Source organism: Zootoca vivipara, chromosome 2, assembly GCF_963506605.1.
Source record: "Zootoca vivipara chromosome 2, rZooViv1.1, whole genome shotgun sequence".
NCBI classification, from domain to species: domain Eukaryota; kingdom Metazoa; phylum Chordata; class Lepidosauria; order Squamata; family Lacertidae; genus Zootoca; species Zootoca vivipara.
This window is the reverse complement of record NC_083277.1, coordinates 97740615-97760402: the sequence shown is the minus strand read 5'-3', so window position 1 is coordinate 97760402 and position 19788 is coordinate 97740615. Positions and strand designations below refer to the sequence as shown.

Genomic DNA, 19788 nt, shown 5'->3' with positions numbered 1-19788 from the left:
TTGCCGACAATCATGTGATTTTCACCTTTGGAGGATGTGTTAAAAGCCGCCTGCATCACAGGTGCCACCAGATGGCACTATTCTCTTAACCTCAACAAGCTGAGCTCTCCATTTGGCTGTGCTGGAGGAGGCTTCAAGTGCACATGGGCGATCTATTGTCTCTTGTTCATTTGCCTTTTCTTTTTTCTTCAAAGCAAGCAGATTTTTATCATCTTTACTTCAGCTTGCTAAGAGCCTGTAGGCAGAAAAGAGGAATCCCTGCCTAAGTTGAGAGAGCAGAACCTCCTCACCCAGAACCAGCCTCTCTCAGGCCATGTGCTAAAAACTAGCCCTCTTCTGAGCACATGGCTGTTGAGATGCACTCTGGTGACGTAGGGGCACTCTTTGGCTCTGCCACCGCTGCTCTGCAGTCCTCAGATCCTTCCCAGCAGCCAGGGAGCACCTCCTGGGGTATGAACATGTAAGGCAGAGCTTTCCAAACACTGTGTCACAACACGTTAGTGTGTTGGCTGCAGCATGTACAGTAGGTATGTCGTACAAACAGTTCCCGATGCTCCTTCCGGGGGCTGGAAAGGGGTTAGTTTAACCTCCGGTTTGCTAGTAAAACTGAATGACTGTGTCACGAAATGATGCGTGTGTCTAAAGTGCATCACCGACATGAAAAGTGTGGAAAGCTCTGCTGCTAAGGTTCTACAACCCGTGCAGCTACAATAGGCACTGCTCAAGGTTAAGGAGGGTGAAAATCAAACTCTTTAGGGCCAGACTCTAATATGTCCTTGCATCTAATATGCAGCTTAAAGGCATGTTCATTGGGGTGGGTTGTGATAATGACATCAGAGCAGGCAAGGGAGAGTGAATGTAACACATACACGCATTTCTCTCATCCGTCCTGAGGAAGATCCCTCTGGACACGGAGCAATGGATTCAAACTACAAGAAAGAAGATTCCACCTAAACATTAGGAAGAACTTCCTGACAGTAAGAGCTGTTCAGCAGTGGAATTTGCTACCAAGGAGGGTGGTGGAGTCTCCTCCTTTGGAGGTCTTTTAGCAGAGGCTTGACAGGCATATGTCAGGAATGCTTTGATGGTGTTTCCTGCTTGGCAGGGGGTTGGATTGGATGGCCCTTGTGGTCTCGTCCAACTCTATGATTCTATGATCTTCTATGATCTAAGTTAGCAGCGGAGGGCTGGTCCATTAGGGCCAATGGGGCAGTGCCCAGCTAAGTGCAGCCAGCGCCCCACCTGCCTGCCTTCTTACGTACAACCAGCCCTCCGCTGCTATGCCAATGGCAGTCTGCTTTCTTTTTCTTAGTCTCGGTGTTGCCCTCAGCAGGGAGGAACCTGAGGCCTGCTCTTGTAGGCCTCTCTGCCTTCCACCCCAACAAGCCTCAATTTAGACACCACTGGAAGTGAGAATGTGACTTTGGGAGGAAATCCTAGCCCAGTTGGCACATAAAAAGCGCTTGGGTTCAGCAGTGTGGGCAGCAGCAAGCTGATGTTGCAGCCTACTGCTATTTGCCCAGGGAAGGAGGACCCTTCCTCACAAGACAAAGACCCAGTTTGTGGGGCTTTGCAGATCTGCCACTAGCTTTCCTTCCTGTACCCACCTCCCACCCCCAAGACCCAAATGAGGGTGAAAAAGAGTCAAGAAAGGAGGATGCAGTAGCCGCTGAGCTAAAACAGAAGGCTTTTATTTGCCTTGGACAGGAGAGGACGAAAGTAGCATTTTCCTTTGGAGCAAAACCCTAGGCTCTTAACAGTTCCTAACTAGAAGGCTAACAGGAAAGTCCAGAGGACAGGCCAGGGAGAGAAAATATCACGTCAGGAGTTGGGCAGGCTGCGAAACATGTGCAAGCATTTCCGGTTCGATTTCAGTCCTGTTGTCCAAAAACGCAGGCAAACCGTTCTCCTTTCTCCACCAAAAGCAGCCAGTCTATTACCAGGCAAAGTGGGGAGCAGCTAGGCCAAAGCTAAATTTGATGAACACAGACCAAAGGATGGCTTGTGACAAAGGAGGAAGTGCGTGGCTCTTAGCCATAATCACCCTTAAGAGTTTGGAGAGCCGGTCTCGCCCTGTCACCATAGTTGGAGTCTGCCACTTGCGGACCAGGTGAGATTAAATCGCTCTAGGGCAGGTAGCCTGGGTCTGGAAAGAAACCTATTCAAGGGATGGGTAGCATTTTGGAGAGAGAGGCGCTACCAGGGCCTCTCTCAGCATGCCCTCACAGCAAGCTGCAGATTCCCCCACCTACCGACTCACCCACTGCATCCTGCGAAAATATTAATAATAGGGAGAGATCTTTCAAAAAGAGCAACATGATCATAGACAGGTAAGTTCCATCGTCCCACCCCCAGCACAGCATTCTTGCGTAGGGAAATGGAAGGCCGTTCTTCTTGGTCTCTTCTACTTTTTCTTTGGAACCTTTTCCTTTGTGACCATATCAGAAAACTCTGCAATAGAAACAGGCAGATGAAGTAGGTAGGTTTGGTGTCTGGTGTGGGGGCTGCATTTAAGGCAGTTATTCGTTAACCATAAAAAAGTATTAATAAGCCAGTTCATAAGTTTGGGGGCCACCACCAGTTCTACAGACAGAGTCCAACTGCATGAGCAGCTAAATATTGTTAATGCCCTGGGCTCCTCTGGGAGAAAGGGCAGGATATAAATTGAATTGATTGATTAACTTTTTCAATGTTGGTGAGCAGACATCACTTGAGGGAAAACTCAGACTAGGGGCTCATTTATCTCTGCTTACCTTTCTTCCTCTCTTTCCAGGCATGGTCTGCTATTTAAAGCTCCATGTCTGAGCATCTCCCTCTCCACCCCCTTTTTTGCTCTGGAGCTTTCCCTGCAAAAACCTGCTCTTTAAAGCTCAATCGGAGCAAATATCAATCCCTGGAAAACCTGAATTGACACTGAGCACTAAAGCACTGAGCACTAAAGAAAGAGCAGGGTAAAAGGTACCGGTAAGTGTGGGTAAGCCCTAGCCTAGGAGATGCAAAAAGGCTAGCATAGGGGATTCGGGGGTAATGGCTGGGAGACAGGCAATGTATTTGGCCTGTATTACCAAAGTGCCCATCAAAAGTGGCCACAACCTATGTCTAGGCTTCTCTCTCTTTTTAAAAAATGCTTTATTAGTTTTAGAAACAAAACAAATACAAAACAGGGCACTACGCAACAATCAACAAAAGGCAATTCCAAAATTAACACTGCCTATTTCTAAGCTTCTCACTGCCCACCTGTTCCAGGGCCGCTTGTCTCATCAGTACATTCCCTGGCAGTTTGCATAACTTTGCCACGATTATCTTCTGAGTACCTGGTTCTAGTGATGTCAGCCCTGGATGTGGCGATCGAATCTCAGCAGGAGCTCTTCTGCCGCATTTTGCATTTGCTTAGACTTACATGCCTTTCCCCTTACAGTATGGGATACAGGGAACTGGGAAGGGTAGACCCACCCAGTTCTAAATAGGACTAGGCGTCCTCTGCTTCTGAGCCCCCAGTGCTGTATACCCCCAGAGATACTGCCATGATGCAGTCTCTGCCCACCTTCAAAATCAATCCGGCCGTCCCCATCCGTGTCAGCTGCTTGGATAATGGCTTCAGCCTCTTCATCGGATAAGGGCACCACTGGCATATTGCTGGGCACAGTTTGTAAGATGTACCTAAGGGCAGGAGGGAAAAGCTGAGCCTCAGAAAGTGGAAGACTGTGGTTCTGCGATTACTCTTCAGCCAGTAGCACAGCCAGTACCACAAATGCATCACAGGGGGTTGCACCAGATGACCCTTGTGACCCCTCCGAGGGCTACAATTCTAAGATTCTATGAATTAGAGCAGGCATCCATCCCCAAACTTCGGCCCTCCAGATGTTTTGGACTACAATCCCCATCTTCCCTGACCACTGGTCCTGTTAGCTAGGGATCATGGGAGTTGTAGGCCAAAACATCTGGAGGGCCGCAGTTTGGGGGTGCCTGAATTAGAGCTTCTTGTTTTGCAGGATATTCTAGCTCAGTTTGGGGATGCCTGAATTAGAGCTTCTTGTTTTGCAGGATATTCTAGCTCAGGGATGGGGAACTTGGGGCTCCATCAGCCCCATAACTAATGGTAAGGGATGATGTGAGCTGTTGTCCCAATGCCAGTTGTTCGGCCACAGGTTCCCCTGTTCCTGTTCCAGGCTATCCAATAGGCTTGTTTTTGCACATCTCATGTAGCGGAGACACAGCATATTTCCCCAGAAACATCTGCTCTTCTGGGACAGCTCCTTTCTCCTGCTTTGGGATACAGGATTGCAGCAAGAAATGAAAGGGGAGGGGGGAAGCTGAATTGCTGACAGACCCGGATGCCTATAGTTAAGCAGGCAGGATGTGTCTTAATCGTCTTAGCCAAGGTTATCAAGTGCAATAGAGAACAGGTAAAGGTAAAGGGACCCCTGACCATTAGGTCCAGTCGTGACCGACTCGGGTTGCGCGCTCATCTCGCATTATTGGCCGAGGGAGCCGGCGTATAGCTTCCAGGTCATGTGGCCAGCATGACAAAGCTGCTTCTGGCAAACCAGAGCAGCACATGGAAACGCCGTTTACCTTCCCACTATAGTGATTCCTATTTATCTACTTGCATATTGATGTGCTTTCGAACTGCTAGGTTGGCAGGAGCTGGGACCAAGCAACGGGAGCTCACCCTGTCACAGGGATTCAAACCGCCGACCTTCTGATCAGCAAGCCCTAGGCTCAGTGGTTTAGCCCACAGCGCCACCTGGGTCCCTAATAGAGAACAGAGTTCGTCATTATTATAGATAGGAGTGGGTTTCGGCAGTGCCTCCTGACATGCCAGGATGATAAGAGTTGCAAGGCCAAACGTTTTCTGCAATAATGATTTCAGGCGGGGCTCTCCTGCGCTTTGTCATCCAAACACATGGGGTGGGGATTGGCAGGGTAACATATCCCAGTCCCAACTGAACAGAACTGGCCCTCTTGAGTCCGAGAAAACTGACAGACAAGCAGCAGGTGGGTTGCCATAGGGAGGGTAATATGACACCCAAAAGTGTGCCAAAGGGAGTGTAACCTATGGGAAAGCATTGGTCACAAATATGTATTTTTTCAGTGCTGGGTCTCATCAGTGTATAAGACTACTTTTTAACCCAGGAAAATCCTCTCAAAAGTCGGGGGTCGTCTTATACGCCAGGTCGTATTTCTTATACGGCGAGTATATCCCAAACACTATATTTTAACTGGAAAAGTTGGGGGTCATCTTATACGCCCAGTTGTGTTATACGCTGGAATATACGGTATATCCTGGCCAAGGCTGGGCAATATATCGTTCAAAACTGGTTTGAAGCCTGTATTGTGATACTGGTTTCATATTTTTTGACCTGGCAATATATCACCAATCATTATGTGTGTGTGTGTGTGTGTGTGCATGTGCTATACAAAAATCACAATGTGGGGGAAACTGTGCAGCCAGCCAATGCCTCTACATAGCTCCATCCTTATTTCAGACATTGTGATATTCTGGTATATTTTGATGTTTACCTGGTGGTAGATCACAATGTTGAAAACCAGGTATTGCCCAGCCCTAATCCTGGCAACTCTGAGGGGCATTTGGTTCCCAAACCAACAATTATTAAAGGTATCAGGCAAGCCCAGCTACGAGAGATCCTTTTTAGCTTCGAGTCTGAAAATGGTACTCCATAGAGATTAAGTAACCTTCCAAAAATTCTGTGTATGTAGAAATTCTTCTGTGTTGTAAGAAGAATGAATGGGTGATACCCAATGCTTGTCATACACAGAGTAGATCCATTGAAATCAATGAAGTTAAGCACATCGATTTCAATATACTTTCGGTTTGACCAATGTTGGGTGTCATCCCATGTTGACTCCTCCTGGCACTTGCAACACTTCACAGCAGAGGTATCTTACTTTATTTCATTCCACTCAATGAATCCGCTCCCGTCCTTGTCAAGCACTTGGAAGGCCTTTCGCAAGTGTATCTCCCGTTCGTCTGATGTCAGAAACTTCCGCATATAGTCAAAGAACTTGGTGTAGTTGAATGAAGCTGCAACAGATTGGGTGGCTTTTAATTCAAAAACTGCTTTGTTACGGTGAGGTGGATTTGGGGGGCTGAAGGACTTTACAGAAGTGAGGTGAGCAAGCTCTGACTTCCCATACAAGGCGCAGCTACCCAGACCTCCAAAATGGGGCCCCAGGTTTTCTTGGGTGGCAGCTTGAGCCAGGAGCAAACAGAAGGAAAATAACCTTTGGACAATGAACCCAAGATTTACATTTATTTAGAAGTATGGTTCATATTAATGATGATCTCTTGTAGATTAGTTAACCCCCTGTTATACTCATTAATCTGTTGTCCACCCTTTGAGTTCAGGTTTGTGAGGAGTGTTATTCTAATCTTTTTCAGGCCAAAGGCTCCACTGACCTCTGAGGATCACGTGTCAAGGTGGGCATGGCTGAAGTGAAAAGGTGGGTGTGGCCAATTAAAAGAGACACATTTTGGGGATCTGGAGGGTTACAAAAGCCATTCAGCATCACAGTGAGGTACCTACGAGAGAGGTCTATGTACACACAATACTGTGGTGCCTCGCAAGACGAATTTAATTCGTTCCGCGAGTCAATTGGTTTTGCGGAAAATTCGTCTTGCAAATCGTGGTTTCCCATAGGAATGCATTGGGAAAAATTTTTGCCCATAGGAAAGCATTAATTAAATTTCAATGCATTCCTATGGGAAACTGTGATTCACAAGACGAATTTTTCGCAAAATGAATTCGTCTTGCAAGTCACCATCAGATCGCAAGACGCATTCGTCTTGCGAAAAATTAGTCTTGCAGGGCATTCGTCTTGCGAGGTACCACTGTATTTTTAAAAATATTATCACATTGGGTGGCCTATGGCAGGCATAGGCAACCTTGGCTCTCCAGATGTTTTGGAACTACAACTCCCATGATCCCTGACCACTGGCCCTGTTAGCTAGGGATCATGGGAGTTGTAGTTCCAAAACATCTGGAGAGCCAAGGTTGCCTATGCCTGGCCTATGGGAACAGTCAGTAAATACTTTTTGAAATAATTGGGGGGGAAACCACAGAAAATTCTGGGGAGGGACTGTATGCAACTTTCGGGTTGTGTGTTTGAAGGTCAGTGTAACGGACTAAGGAGTGCTTGTTGCTCCAGATGAGCTAATCGAAACATCTGTTGCAGAGATGCACCTTGGCTTGCACGCATTATCTGTTCCTTACCATGATGCCTCATGTCTGAAGGCAGCAGGTCAATATCCTTGTCAGTCAGGGATGCCCCCATGGCTAAGGCCATCTTCTTGACTTGGCAAGTAAAATCGTCCGCCATAACGTTGTTGCTACAAAAGAAATGGAGTGTGGATGTAAGATGATGCAGTTGTATCGCACACGACTTGAGCGTTCCCCCTTGACTCATCACAACCTCCTCCAAACAACTTCTCTGCAGAGAAGAAGGTGGGGGGATAAAGAAGAGGAAGAAGCCAAACAAATCCTTGCAACTCAAAAGCAGCAGGTGAATCTTAGGAACTGCTTCAAAGCAGTGTTTATGAAGCACATTCCAGTGTGGAAGGAAAGTGCTTCACATAAAGATCTCTGCAATCCTTACGACAGCCCTATAAGATGATCATGCTTAATACTTGTGCTGTCAAATGTTCAAAGCACTTCATGTGCATTACTGAGTTGCCGTTCATTGCAATAACCCTGCAAGGTAAGTCAGCATTATTGCAGGTGGGGCGAGGGAACTGAGGGCCAGAGTGACGACTCCTCCTCATGGCGGGTGAGACAGTTAAACTAGGCGCTTTGTGACTTGTACTGCCGCTTCCACTGGTGTCTTGTACTCTTCCTTGGTCTTTCCCTCGAGGAAGGGCCATGGCTCAGTGGCAGAGCATCTGCTTTGCCTGCAGAAAGTCCCAGGTTCCAAAACACGCCATATCTGAGTAGGACTGGGAGAGTCTTCTGTCTGAAACTCTGGAGAGTCGTTGCCAATTGCAGTCCTGAGCTGGATGGCCCCATTGTCCTACTCAGAATAAGGCTGCTTCCTTTGCTCTTCTCTATATGCTATTTTTATTTACTCCATGGAAGTCTGTGTTGCATTAGCTTCTGGAACAAGTTAACCAGTAAAGCTATCATAAAGTGTTTTTTTTTTAATTAAAACAAAAACAAAAACACAACAACATAAAACTTAAGGATACTTTTTAGGATGTTCAATCATACAATGGAACCAACTAAAGGTACGTCCAATCATACCTCGGTTTAAGTACGCTTTGGTTTGAGTACTTTCAGTTTAAGTACTCCGGGGACCCGTCTAGAACGGATTAATCCACTTTCCATTACTTTCAATGGGAAAGTTCGCTTCAGGTTAAGTACGCTTCAGGTTAAGTACGGACTTCTGGAACCAATTACACTCATACTTTGGGTTAAGTACGCTTCAGGTTGAGTACTCTGCGGACCCGTCTGGAACGGATTAATCCACTTTCCATTACTTTCAATGGGAAAGTTCGCTTCAGGTTAAGTACGCTTCAGGTTAAGTACGGACTTCTGGAACCAATTACACTCATACTTTGGGTTAAGTACCGCCAGGACCACCCTACAGCTAAGGAAGGATGTACACCTGCGCATCACTGAAAAAGGAAAACGCATCACCAAAATCTGATGAACTGATAAAGGTCCAAAGCTAGGAATAAACACCACAATTTAAATAGAAGCACAATATCTGTCACTATAGACGTGAAGACTGGGATGGGTGACCTATGTGCTTGCTCAGCCTGCAGTCCAGTTTTATCTTGCTCTCTCTTCTTTATCTTTGAATTGGATTCGGATGGGACAGCCCTTCAGATATAGAACTCAGATATAGAACACACAGCCACCCTGTGACTGAGAGAGACAGGGCCAGCCCTGTCATTTGGCAGAGTAAGGCTACTGCCTCAGGCAGCAGGTGCTGTAGGTGGAGCGTGGGATTAAGCTAGACTGTTAAACCACAGAGCCTAGGGCTTGCCGATCAGAAGGTCAACAGTTCGAATCCCCGCAACAGGGTGAGCTCCTGTTGCTCGGTCCCTTCTCCTGACAACCTAGCAGTTTGAAAGCACGTCAAAGTGCAAGTAGATAAATAGGTACCGCTCTGGCGGGAAGGTAAACGGTGTTTTCGTGTGTTGCTCTGGTTCGCCAGAAGCAGCTTAGTCATGCTGGCCACATGACCTGGAAGCTGTACGCCGGCTCCCTCAGCCAAACGCGAGATGAGCGCCGCAACCCCAGAGTCGGTCACGACTGGACCTAATGGTCAGGGGTACCTTTACGTTTACTGCCCTTACTCTGTCTCCTCACCCGTGCTGAAGTATTTGTCAACTGCCTGCTTCTTTGACTTTCGTACATGGGGTGTGGGAGGCGCCATTTTGTCCTTAGGCCACAAAATTCTTAAGGTCAGCTGAGGGAGGTGCCATGAGTTGTTTTATATTAAATTTCCTCCTCCTAGATTCTGTGAGAGAGGGGCTGAACCCTGAAGAATCAAAACTTTAATAATGTACACACTAGCTAGCTTTTTAAAAGGGCACACACACCCCAAATCCACCCAAGGCTGAAGAGATCATAAATTTACTAGGGAACGATGCAACTCGCCCCCCAAAAACACCCCAGTACTTTCCCTGGTAAATAGGGACAATGGAGCATATGTAGATTGCATGATTGTTAAAAGAGAGATGTTATTAACTGCCACACAGAGAAGGGGAAAGAGGCTCCGGATTAATTTGCAGCTGCAGGGATATTCTGTAGAATATTCAGGAAAAGCTGCTTCTGTGGAAGAACAAATAGGCAACTGAATGCATCATTTTAGAGGAGTTGAGTGATTTCTCTCATTGTCAGCTTTGATGGAAAGTCTGGACAAGCATATGCCAGGGATGATTAAGGACTGTCATTAATTGCCCCGTGGCTTGTGCTAGACAACATTTTTAGGAACTCATTCAGAACTGCTCCTCCACCACTAAGGCAAGCCACTGTGTCTACTGCAGTGATGGCGAACCTATGACACGTGTGTCAGATGTGACACGCAGAGCCCTCACTGCTGGCATGCGCCCCATCGGCCCATTCATGCTGTTGTTGCCCCCCCATTTGTTCTCCCACTCCTCCTACAGCTTGTCTCCGCTGTTAAAACCAGGATCCTTTGTTGTTGTTGTTGTTGTTGTTGTTGTTGTTGTTGTTGCTGGTAGCCAGAGATTGGTTTTTAACCCTTTCTGTGCTGGTTTTTCTGGCGCTTTGGCAGACTATGATTGGGTGTAACGGCGTTCGTTTTTTTACCTGTTCTGTGCTGGTTTTTTGGGCGCTTTGGCAGACTATGTTGGTGCTGCGTGTTAGTTCCAGCGAAGGTATTATTTGTCATTCATTTATGTTCTCTTCCCCCCCCCCAAAAGCACAGCAGCTTCGGGGCACCCCCCCAAAAAGCAAAGCACCCCCCAAAAAACCTCCAAAACTTTGGTCAGCAGCTCCCCCCAGAAAGCTCAACAACTCTGGGCACTTTGTGATAAATAAGGGGTTTGGGGTTTGGTTTGATTAAATAATTAGTTTTTGGTTTATTAAATACAGTTATATATTACAATTATACTTCTTTGTTATTTAAACTATAAATATCACGAAATTATGCTTTTTTTCTCGAAGTGACACACCACCCGAGTTATGCTCGATTTTTTTGGCGAATTTTGACACACCAAGCTCAAAAGGTTGCCCATCACTGGTCTACTGGTTCATTCTGCCGTGTAGGAAGAGGGGCGTATAGCATCTTCGCTTCATCTCTGGAACTGTTTGCCTTCACAGAGGTGAATCTTGGGTGATATAGTCATGCGTGTGTGGTTGGATTCAGCCCCACATGGTGGAGTCATGCTATTTACCGAGATTATCTCCCGTTTAATCCAAGGGAAGGAAGCTTTCAATTGCCTGCTAAAACCACAGGCAGATTTCAAATTCCAGTAAATCCTGTTGCACTGAGCTAGCTGCTCATCTTGCCAATCAAACGGACTGGGCTCAGCCTCTTTGGCTCTTTCCCCCTCGCTGGCAGCCAAGCGTCTGCTAGACGAGCTTAACTCCTGGGTGAGTCACCCTCACTTCCCAAACTCTGCAGTGTACACTTCATTTAACAGCAACAACAAAACGCCACTGCAAAATGCTGGATTACAAAGGAACATGAGTGGATCAAAAAGGAGGCTGGTGGTACTTTTTTTTTTTTAAAGGAGATGAAAGACAAGGCCGGCTCCCACTCTCAGTAGCAAGGAGAAAGGGAACCCGAGGGCCCAATCCTGAGGGTGTGGTCATTTCTCCATTAGGAAACGATGAGTGAGGTTTGTCTGTAGACTGTGGAAGTGTTGACATGAGATTATGCGGAATGTGGGCTGGTGTCATGCAGGAGCTTATAAGAGCAACATTTGCATCGCATGATAGGAAACCAGGCCTAGGCAGAAAGGCAATCCCTTCTCTCTCTCCCTCCCCCCCCATTCTTCTTCCAGCTGAAACTGGGATGGGGGGGGAGCATTCTGGCACGTCTCTGGCAGGTTCTCCAGAGGGCAGATAAAATTGCATGCAGCTCACGAGCCATGGGCGTAGGCAGGGGGGGCAGGAGGGGGCAATTGCCCCCCCCCTAGAAGCAGGGCCACTGGCCAGCCTGCCCCACTGCCCGCCCGGTGCCGTCTCCCTTCTCCCTGGCTGGCTGTGGGGCGGGCGGCGGGAAAGCCCCAGAACCGCGCAAAGCGTTTGGCTGGCTTTCCCTCCCTCCGCCCCACAGCCAGCAAGGGAGAAGGGAGAGGTCCCTTCTAGCCGGCTGGCTGTGGGGCGGGCGGAGGGAAAGCCAGGCAACCGCTTTGCGCGGCTCTGGGGCTTTCCCTCCACCTGCCCCAGCGATTGCAGAGGGGGAGGAGGGAGTCGGAGCAGCCCGATTTCGGGCTGATTCTGGCTCCCCCTCGTCCCTTCCTATCGCGGAGGGGGAGGAGGGAGTCGGAGCAGCCCGATTTCGGGCTGATCCTGGCTCCCCCTCGCCCCTTCCGATCGCGGAGGGGGAGGAGGGAGTCGGAGCAGCCCGATTTCGGGCTGATCCTGGCTCCCCCTCGTCCCTTCCTATCGCGGAGGGGGAGGAGGGAGTCGGAGCAGCCCGATTTCGGGCTGATCCTGGCTCCCCCTCGTCCCTTCCGATCGCGGAGGGGGAGAAGGGAGTCGGAGCAGCCCAATTTCGGGCTGATCCTGGCTCCCCCTCGCCCCTTCCGATCGTGGAGGGGGAGGAGGGAGTCGGAGCAGCCCGATTTCGGGCTGATCCTGGCTCCCCCTCGTCCCTTCCTATCGCGGAGGGGGAGGAGGGAGTCGGAGCAGCCCGATTTCGGGCTGATCCTGGCTCCCCCTCGTCCCTTCCGATCGCGGAGGGGGAGGAGGGAGTCGGAGCAGCCCGATCGTGGAGGGGGAGGAGGGAGTCGGAGCAGCCCGATTTCGGGCTGATCCTGGCTCCCCCTCGTCCCTTCCTATCGCGGAGGGGGAGGAGGGAGTCGGAGCAGCCCAATTTCGGGCTGCTCCGATGTGGTCCCGCCCCCGCCCCTTGGCCCCGCCCCTTGGCCCCGCCCCTTGCTCCCCGCCCCTTGCCCCCCCTGATTTTCATCCTGGCTACGCCCCTGTCACGAGCTCCCAGTTGGCCACACTATCCCAGAATCACTTGGTATACATGAAAGCATATCAGATAAACCAGGCTGTAAGTGTTAGGAAAAACACTGAGTGTTCCTTTCTGGGTTAGATCTAGGGTTGCCAGACTCAATAGAGGGCAGGACTTCTGTGCCTTTAATTGCCCTGCTCTCTTTTGAGTCTGGAAACCTTAAAGAGAAACCAGCAGACCCTTTGTTTAATTTCCAAGCAAACGGTCTGCTGGTTTCTCTTTAAGGTTTCCAGACTCAAAAGAGAGCAGGGCAATTAAAGGCACAGAAGTCCTGTCCTCTATTGAGTCTGGCAACCCTAGTTAGATCAAGGGTAGCCAACGTGGGCTCCAACTCCCTTCAGCCCCAGCCAGAATGCCAGTAGCTCAGGGAAGATGGGAGTTGCAGTCTAGAAAGATCTAGCATGTAAAAGATATGCAGACTAACGTTAGTTCCCCACTAAGTTCTGTTCAATGTAGAGGAAGAATGTTGCCTTTGCTGACCCATGCTGCAAAGGTATAATCAAGGCCACGTTTCGAATTCACACCTACAGTGAACTCTGTTGTACCCCATAGGAGAAGTTAATATTCTGGGTGGATGCATCCGCAAGCAAATCAGCCATGCCAACGCCAATTGCCAATTGCCTTGCACTCCTAGCGTGGCCTCAATGGTCGCCGAGTTAGATATGACCTAGGAATTCATTGGGTTGAAATGGTTTTACATATATATTCCACCAAGTTCTTCGAAGTAAAAGCTATCATTCAACTTTTGGTGAAATACTGTGGGGATTTTTAAAATACTGCTAGGACACAAATGGAGCTAGAGCTGGCTGTAAGCATCTTGAAAAACGGGATTGGAGCAGTGTGTTAGAGGGTTCCTGTACTTAGCTGGATGAGAAATAGACTTTCATACAGTGTGGTTTCAGGTGTGAGAAGGCAGCAACCTGAGAGGGCAACCAGGCTAGATTGGGGTGAAATGTTGCAAGCCTAGATCACTCATGTGCTGACACGTGAAGACACTTTAGGTGTCCACACCCTGATGTGATCATTTTGTTTCCTAAGGATCTTTCTCACCGAGGTGGGCCTCTGTGTGAAGCCTGTTGCGTGCAAAGATTGCCTAACTTGTCCCAATCCCCTAAAAATGCAGTGCTCCATGACAGTGATATAACTGGGGATTAGCAGAGCAAACGAACAGTTGCCTGTACTATTGTCCTTCAACAGGCTCTGCCGTAGCTCGTCTTTTCCAGTATTAGCACTCTCCTGATGAAACTGAATGCAGCTGAAAGCAAAACGTAGTACTTTCCTGAAGCTATGGAAGCAGTGCATTGTGCTTCACGAGCCTGAACTTCTAGGAAACACACATAAGTGTGCAATTGGACAATTCTTGCCTAGCAGCCAGTTGTGTAGGCCTCAGACCTCGTCCAGATCTTCTGCTTCCTTACCTCACTTGGGTGACAACAACTTGAAGGCGTGTCCTGACCAGACCTTAGTCCTCCCCACTTTCCTCTTTAAGTTCTATAACATATATTGTGACACCCACTCTTCCATATTACTGTAGTGGGAGACTTGTTTATTTCTGGAGCACTCCCCCTCCTGTGCTCATCTTGACCCTTCCATTGCCTCCTCTAAGGGACTCTTATATTCACAAGGCAACGTCTTGTGATGTGAACTAGTTCTAAGATTACACACACAGTCTAAATAACTCAGCTTTCCCAATGGACTCCCTGTGTTTTGTCGGACTCTGCCTGCCAAGAGTTTATTTAGGAAAGGACAAGGCAGTTCTTCTCCCATGACTTTTGAGCATTCAGGGAGAGCAGCCATTTTCATATGAGGTAACTAACCCAGAGGCTGTTTTGCTGTTCACAGAACAGAATAGTGAAGCAATCCATTTGGACATGTGAAGGCATGGTAAGGGAATGTTGGTGTGATCCCAGTATTTGGACAAAAATATCTTCACTAGTGCTGGCTGCCAAGTCAACTGGCACTGTGGAAGGTGTCATTCCATAATGTTGCCCATGGATACTCCCGGATGCTGAGAGACCCTCTGTAGATGTTGTACTTTCTCACCTCTGTTGGAGACTTGTCTGGACTACCCTCTTATTTTACTACCCCTCTGGGATTTACAGGCTCAAGTGTCGTTTGCAAAAAGTGCAATGATATGGAGGCCCTCTTGTCTAAACTAGAAAAGGGGCTTGCTGTATTTGTGTCTTTGATGTTCCACCAGCCCCTTGGTCTATTTGCATCTTTGGAACCCTCTGTCTTCATGAAACATTTTCTTAACTATCTCTAGCATTTGAGATACAGGTAGGTAGCTGTGTTGGTCTGATGTAGTCGAAAGAAAATAAAAAAAATCCTTCCAGCAGCACCTTAGAGACCAACTAAGTTTGTCATTGGTATGAGCTTTCGTGTGCATGCACACTTCTTCAGATAGCATTTGAGAGTTGGACTTTTCTAACACTGACATTTTGCAAATCATCTCTCCCCAAGTTCTTTCAGAGACAGCATTTAAATGTCTTCCCCCCTTAAAAATAAAACTGCATTTCCCACCCCCTCACCAGCTTTAATTTATTCTATGTCTTAATTTAAAAGGCTGCACTTAGCAAACTGTTGGCACCAAATAACTGCACAGAAGTTGTAGTAGCAGCAAGAGCAGGCTGGTGCATTGGAGTTCTGAGTAGGCAAGGGGGAGTAATTCAATTCAGTTTGCATTTAAAGCCAAATCTATCAGATTTGCACTTTCCAAAACCAAAGGAGAGCAGAAACCTATTCGAATTTTGTGATACAGCTCCCCAACCAATGTTTACAAAAAAGAAAAAGAAAAAAACAACAGATTGCAGACCCTCCAAGTGTCCCTATTTTCCAGAGACATTCCTGATTTAGAGAAGCCGTCCCGGTTTCTGATTCGTTTCCAGAATGTCCCACTTTTCCTTAGGATGTCCCTGTTTTCATCGGATAAATGTTGGAGGGTATGAGATCGGAGAGAAATGTGCAGACAAGTGAATACACTGGTGACAATAACATACAAAAATGCTTTGTAGTAGGAGAAATTGCCTGCAAAAATGTGTAGGTTAGTCAAAACTGCATGCAAATCAGAAGAAATCCACCCAAAATTGTTGAAGGATTTTCAGGAGGACTTTTAAAAATAAAATTTGCAGATTGCTGTAGAAATGTGGAGAACTGAATCCAAGACTGGGGAAAGGAGAAACGGAGATCTGGAATTGGCAGGTGGTTCCATCTCCAGTCCTGAGCCTGTGGGTGTAGTCAGAACATCACACACACAGGCCTTGTTTACGGGTCACAGTAAGCCACCATTAATGGCTTATATTACAGGTATTCCATAGCTAATGGCTTTGCAGCAACAGAGAATGACCCCTGGCTTAGCACTGCATCCAAACTATGGATTGTGGTTTCTCATCTGAATCCAAAGTTTGTTCTTGGCTTCCCAGTCGGGGTTTAACTGAGCAAAACAAACCACAATATCTATATAACACTGCACCAAGGTCCATGGCCTGTTGCATCCCGCTCTCATGCTAGAGGAACAGCAACCCAGGAGCCATCTCCTAATTTACAGTACGCCATTAATCAGGGTATAGCAGGAAGAGCCAACTGGCCCCCGCTTTTCAAAATCCCCTCCTCAACAAACAAACAAACAAACATCAGTATGCCTTGGCTATCCTTTAACTTGGCTATCCTTTCCACAGCAATGCAACCATCAATTCCTTTATTGCAACTTTCAATCGGTGGTTTCAGCACCTGTTGCCTGAAATACTATGGGATGTTAGCTTTTCAATGCGTTGGTTTTCCATTGCCACCCGACCTATGCTGTGTACCACAGGCGTTCCATGTGAGCCAGGGTCACTGATCTGATTAAATACCAATAGCCTTTTTGGTTCGTAGAACATCCCTTTGACAAAGCTAGTATTCCTAACCAGTTTACTAAGCTCTCGAACTGTTCTAGCTCTCAGAACTGGATTGTTCACTAGTTCCACCCTTTCCTCTTTCACTAATCACAGGGATTTTCTGAGTGTGATTCTTAATGCTCTTGAATAAACTTGGCAGTTCTTCTCTAACTGCACCCTCCCTCTGACTACCATATTAATACATTAGCTTGCCTCTCTCTAGGCATTGACTATATCCACAGCAAGCACTTACCTCCCACAGAATTTCCTCAGGCTGTGTCTTGGAGGCTCCTTTTGGGAAAGCTAAAACCATGTCCCTGGCTTTTATAAGGCCAGGTCCCTTCGCTCAGCTTTGCTATTTATGGCAAGATGCACCTGTCAGGGATGCAGCCTGCAATTCTCCTGGGCCCTTTCAAGACGCCAATGGGGCATCTTCCGGGGTTGCATGATCTTATCAATTGCCACTGGCAACTGGATGCTCGGCATCAGATATCATATTAGCCAAAGCAAAGATCTGCGGAGTATGCTCCCCACCAGACAAACAAATAAACAAGCAAACAAGTTTACCATTATGCAGCAGAAGCCAGTCCTTTCCCATGAAATGGGCTGGGATGGCGAGGATCATGCTCTGCCATATTGTCCGTTGCTGTTCCTCAGCTCGTCCTCCCCAGCTTTTCGGGGTGGGGGTGGGGAGGCATTTCCCCCAGATGAAAATAAAAGCAAAAGCAAGTTTAATTTGAAACACATTAAGTGAATTAGCAACTTCCATTTATGTAAGTGAATGTATACCCCATCTTTCCATCCGAATGTTCTCAACATGGCTAACACTATAAAGTATCAAACAAAATTTAAAACGTATAGAGATGCTTGATACACTCATTGTTGGCTACTACAGAAGGGACTAAGGGGTATTGTTTTCCTTGTTGAATCTTACGGTCCTGTATATATCTGAAAGATTAATAAAATATGTTGTTGTTTTTTAAATGTGAAGAGGCAAAACGAGCAAACCACACCACCACCACAAAAACCACTCTCAGGGGAGCCTGTTGTTGCTGTGCTTTGATGCCCTCCACCACCTTACACCAAACAACAGTGAGTTTATAAGGTATAGTAGCAGAAATTTGTTAAAAACAGCTGCAACAAACATTTTAAAAAATGGAAGGAGCAATGTCTAAGAAAGGGTTATCTTGCATTCTTGTTTTCTGAGTCGGGGTGGAGGATCATAGGCAGGCATCCCCAAACTGCAGCCCTCCAAATGTTTTGGCCTACAACTCCCATGATCCCTAGCTAACAGGACCAGTGGTCGGGGAAGATGGGAATTGTAGTCCAAAACATCTGGCGGGCCGAAGTTTGGGGATGCCTGATCATAGGTGATGTTTTCTGTCCTCCTCTCGCACCCACCCAGTGAGACCTTGAAAGAGTTCTCTCACAGGTACATTCAACACCCACCGCATATCAGATGCTACGTACAGAACTCCCACAGAGCTTATAGATGCAATATCTTTTGGCAGAGGCAATTCACATATTTACCTTCGAGTGACAAAATCATTGAGTGATGGATGATATATACTTAGAGATGAATACACATGTGTGAACTGGTGCTTCAGTACTCAGGGTCTTAGAGAAAGTAGAAAGTCATGGGCAAAAATGGAAAGCCACCCCAAGTGCTCTTGATCCCTGCCAAGCCCATTACTCCACTAGAGATTGTCAACTCTCTCATTACACTTAAAACCACCTTTGGCAACAGCAGCCTCCCTGTTCTGCAAGTTCCCTTCAGTCCACTACAAGGAGGCTTCTTTATATGCATTTTGTTGCAGGGTCATGGGAAGGTCAGCACACCAGGGCCAGAGACTGTCACTGCATTGTCAGGGCTAGAGCCTCTTATGCAAGAGGAGACAAGAGATTCCATTCAGGCTAGGTGCTTCCTCCAACCTAGCCTTGCACTCTGTCACGCCCATTCTATTGACAAAGCAGCTGTGATGCAATCCTGGCAAAACAGTTCTTTTTTCCTGAAGAATGGTATGTAGCCAATGAATCATTTCATGTGTCCGCTCGCAGCCTCCCAAGCCCCATGTATCACTTGCATCCCTGTTCTATTGCCCCATAGATGGGGTAAGGCTTCTTCTGGAAATGGGGAGGTAAGCATTATAACTAGGAAGTGCAAATATATGAATTGGTCCAATAACCACGAGCCACCGTGCAGAGTGGGATCTGCTGCATCCTGGATCTGTTGAAGCGCAAGCTCTGAAACACGTCTAAGATGGGATGTGTTATATTGTTGTTGTTGTTTAGTCGTTTAGTCGTGTCCGACTCTTTGTGACTCCATGGACCAAAGCACGCCGGGCACTCCTGTCTTCCACTGCCTCCCGCAGTTTGGTCAAACTCATGTTCGTAGCTTCGAGAACACTGTCCAACCATCTCGTCCTCTGTCGTTCCCTTCTCCTAGTGCCCTCCATCTTTCCCAACATCAGGGTCTTTTCCAGGGAGTCTTCTCTTCTCATGAGGTGGCCAAAGTATTGGAGCCTCAGCTTCAGGATCTGTCCTTCCAGTGAGCACTCAGGGCTGATTTCCTTCAGGATGGATAGGTTTGATCTTCTTGCAGTCCATGTGTTATATTGGGGGGTTCTTATTAGATGGTGTTATCAGGACTCAGGCAGCCCCATCCTATCCACTGCTAAGCCAGAACTTACACTAGTATGCCATTGTTATAAATCTGTGCCGCTGTAGTTTCAATACACTGATGTGCCACTTTGAGTTTTGCCAGCATAAGATGTTTAGCCCACCTTCCTATACTTGTTTACTTAGCAGTAAGACCCATTAAACTCAGTAGGTTAGCACTCCATATTGTTATCCTGTCCTCAACTAAACATCACAATTGGAGGATAGGTTCGCACAATTAATCAATCGCCCTTCTACTATTTCATACTTGCAGCTTGGAAAACAGCCAAATATATTGGATAACATCCAAAATTCTAAGTGTTCATTATTTGTTACGATTGAATTATTGTTTACATGGTGGTTTCAATTACCATAATTACTAATTTCATTGTATATTTTCCATAACGGTAATCTGTTGGTTATTTTCCTGCAGTTTGCGAATTATTTGGGGCATACATTTTCGTTTCTTTAAAAAAAGAGAAAGAACTCCCCCTGCTCTTTCAGGGCTCCTAACTACTGTTTTGGATATTTTCTTTTTACTCCGATCAGTTTCACCTAAAAACGTTACCAAGTG

The 19788-nt window shown here is 47.1% G+C and overlaps 2 protein-coding genes across 3 annotated transcripts in view; one reads left to right on the top strand and one right to left on the bottom strand.

Moving 5' to 3' along the window:
* Positions 1 to 1679: 1679 nt before the first annotated feature.
* On the bottom strand, positions 1680 to 18268 carry PVALEF (parvalbumin like EF-hand containing). Of its 2 annotated transcripts, XM_035104142.2 has the most exons (5): positions 17124 to 18268; positions 7236 to 7351; positions 5911 to 6046; positions 3545 to 3660; positions 1680 to 2451 (listed from the first exon to the last, which is right to left on the bottom strand). In XM_035104142.2, the coding sequence occupies exons 2-5, from the start codon at positions 7339 to 7341 to the stop codon at positions 2405 to 2407; spliced, it is 405 nt and encodes a 134-aa protein (XP_034960033.1). In that variant the 5' UTR covers positions 7342 to 7351; positions 17124 to 18268; the 3' UTR covers positions 1680 to 2404. The 2 variants fall into 2 exon arrangements, with proteins under 2 accessions (XP_034960033.1, XP_060126894.1); XM_060270911.1 differs by lacking the exon at positions 17124 to 18268 and having other exon boundaries at positions 7236 to 7405.
* AATK (apoptosis associated tyrosine kinase) overlaps positions 6397 to 19788 on the top strand; it is a 114140-nt gene continuing 100748 nt past the window's right edge. The window contains exon 1 of the mRNA XM_060270906.1: positions 6397 to 6465. The gene's annotated coding sequence lies outside the window, so the exon portion shown is untranslated. The remainder of the gene's footprint in view (positions 6466 to 19788) is intronic.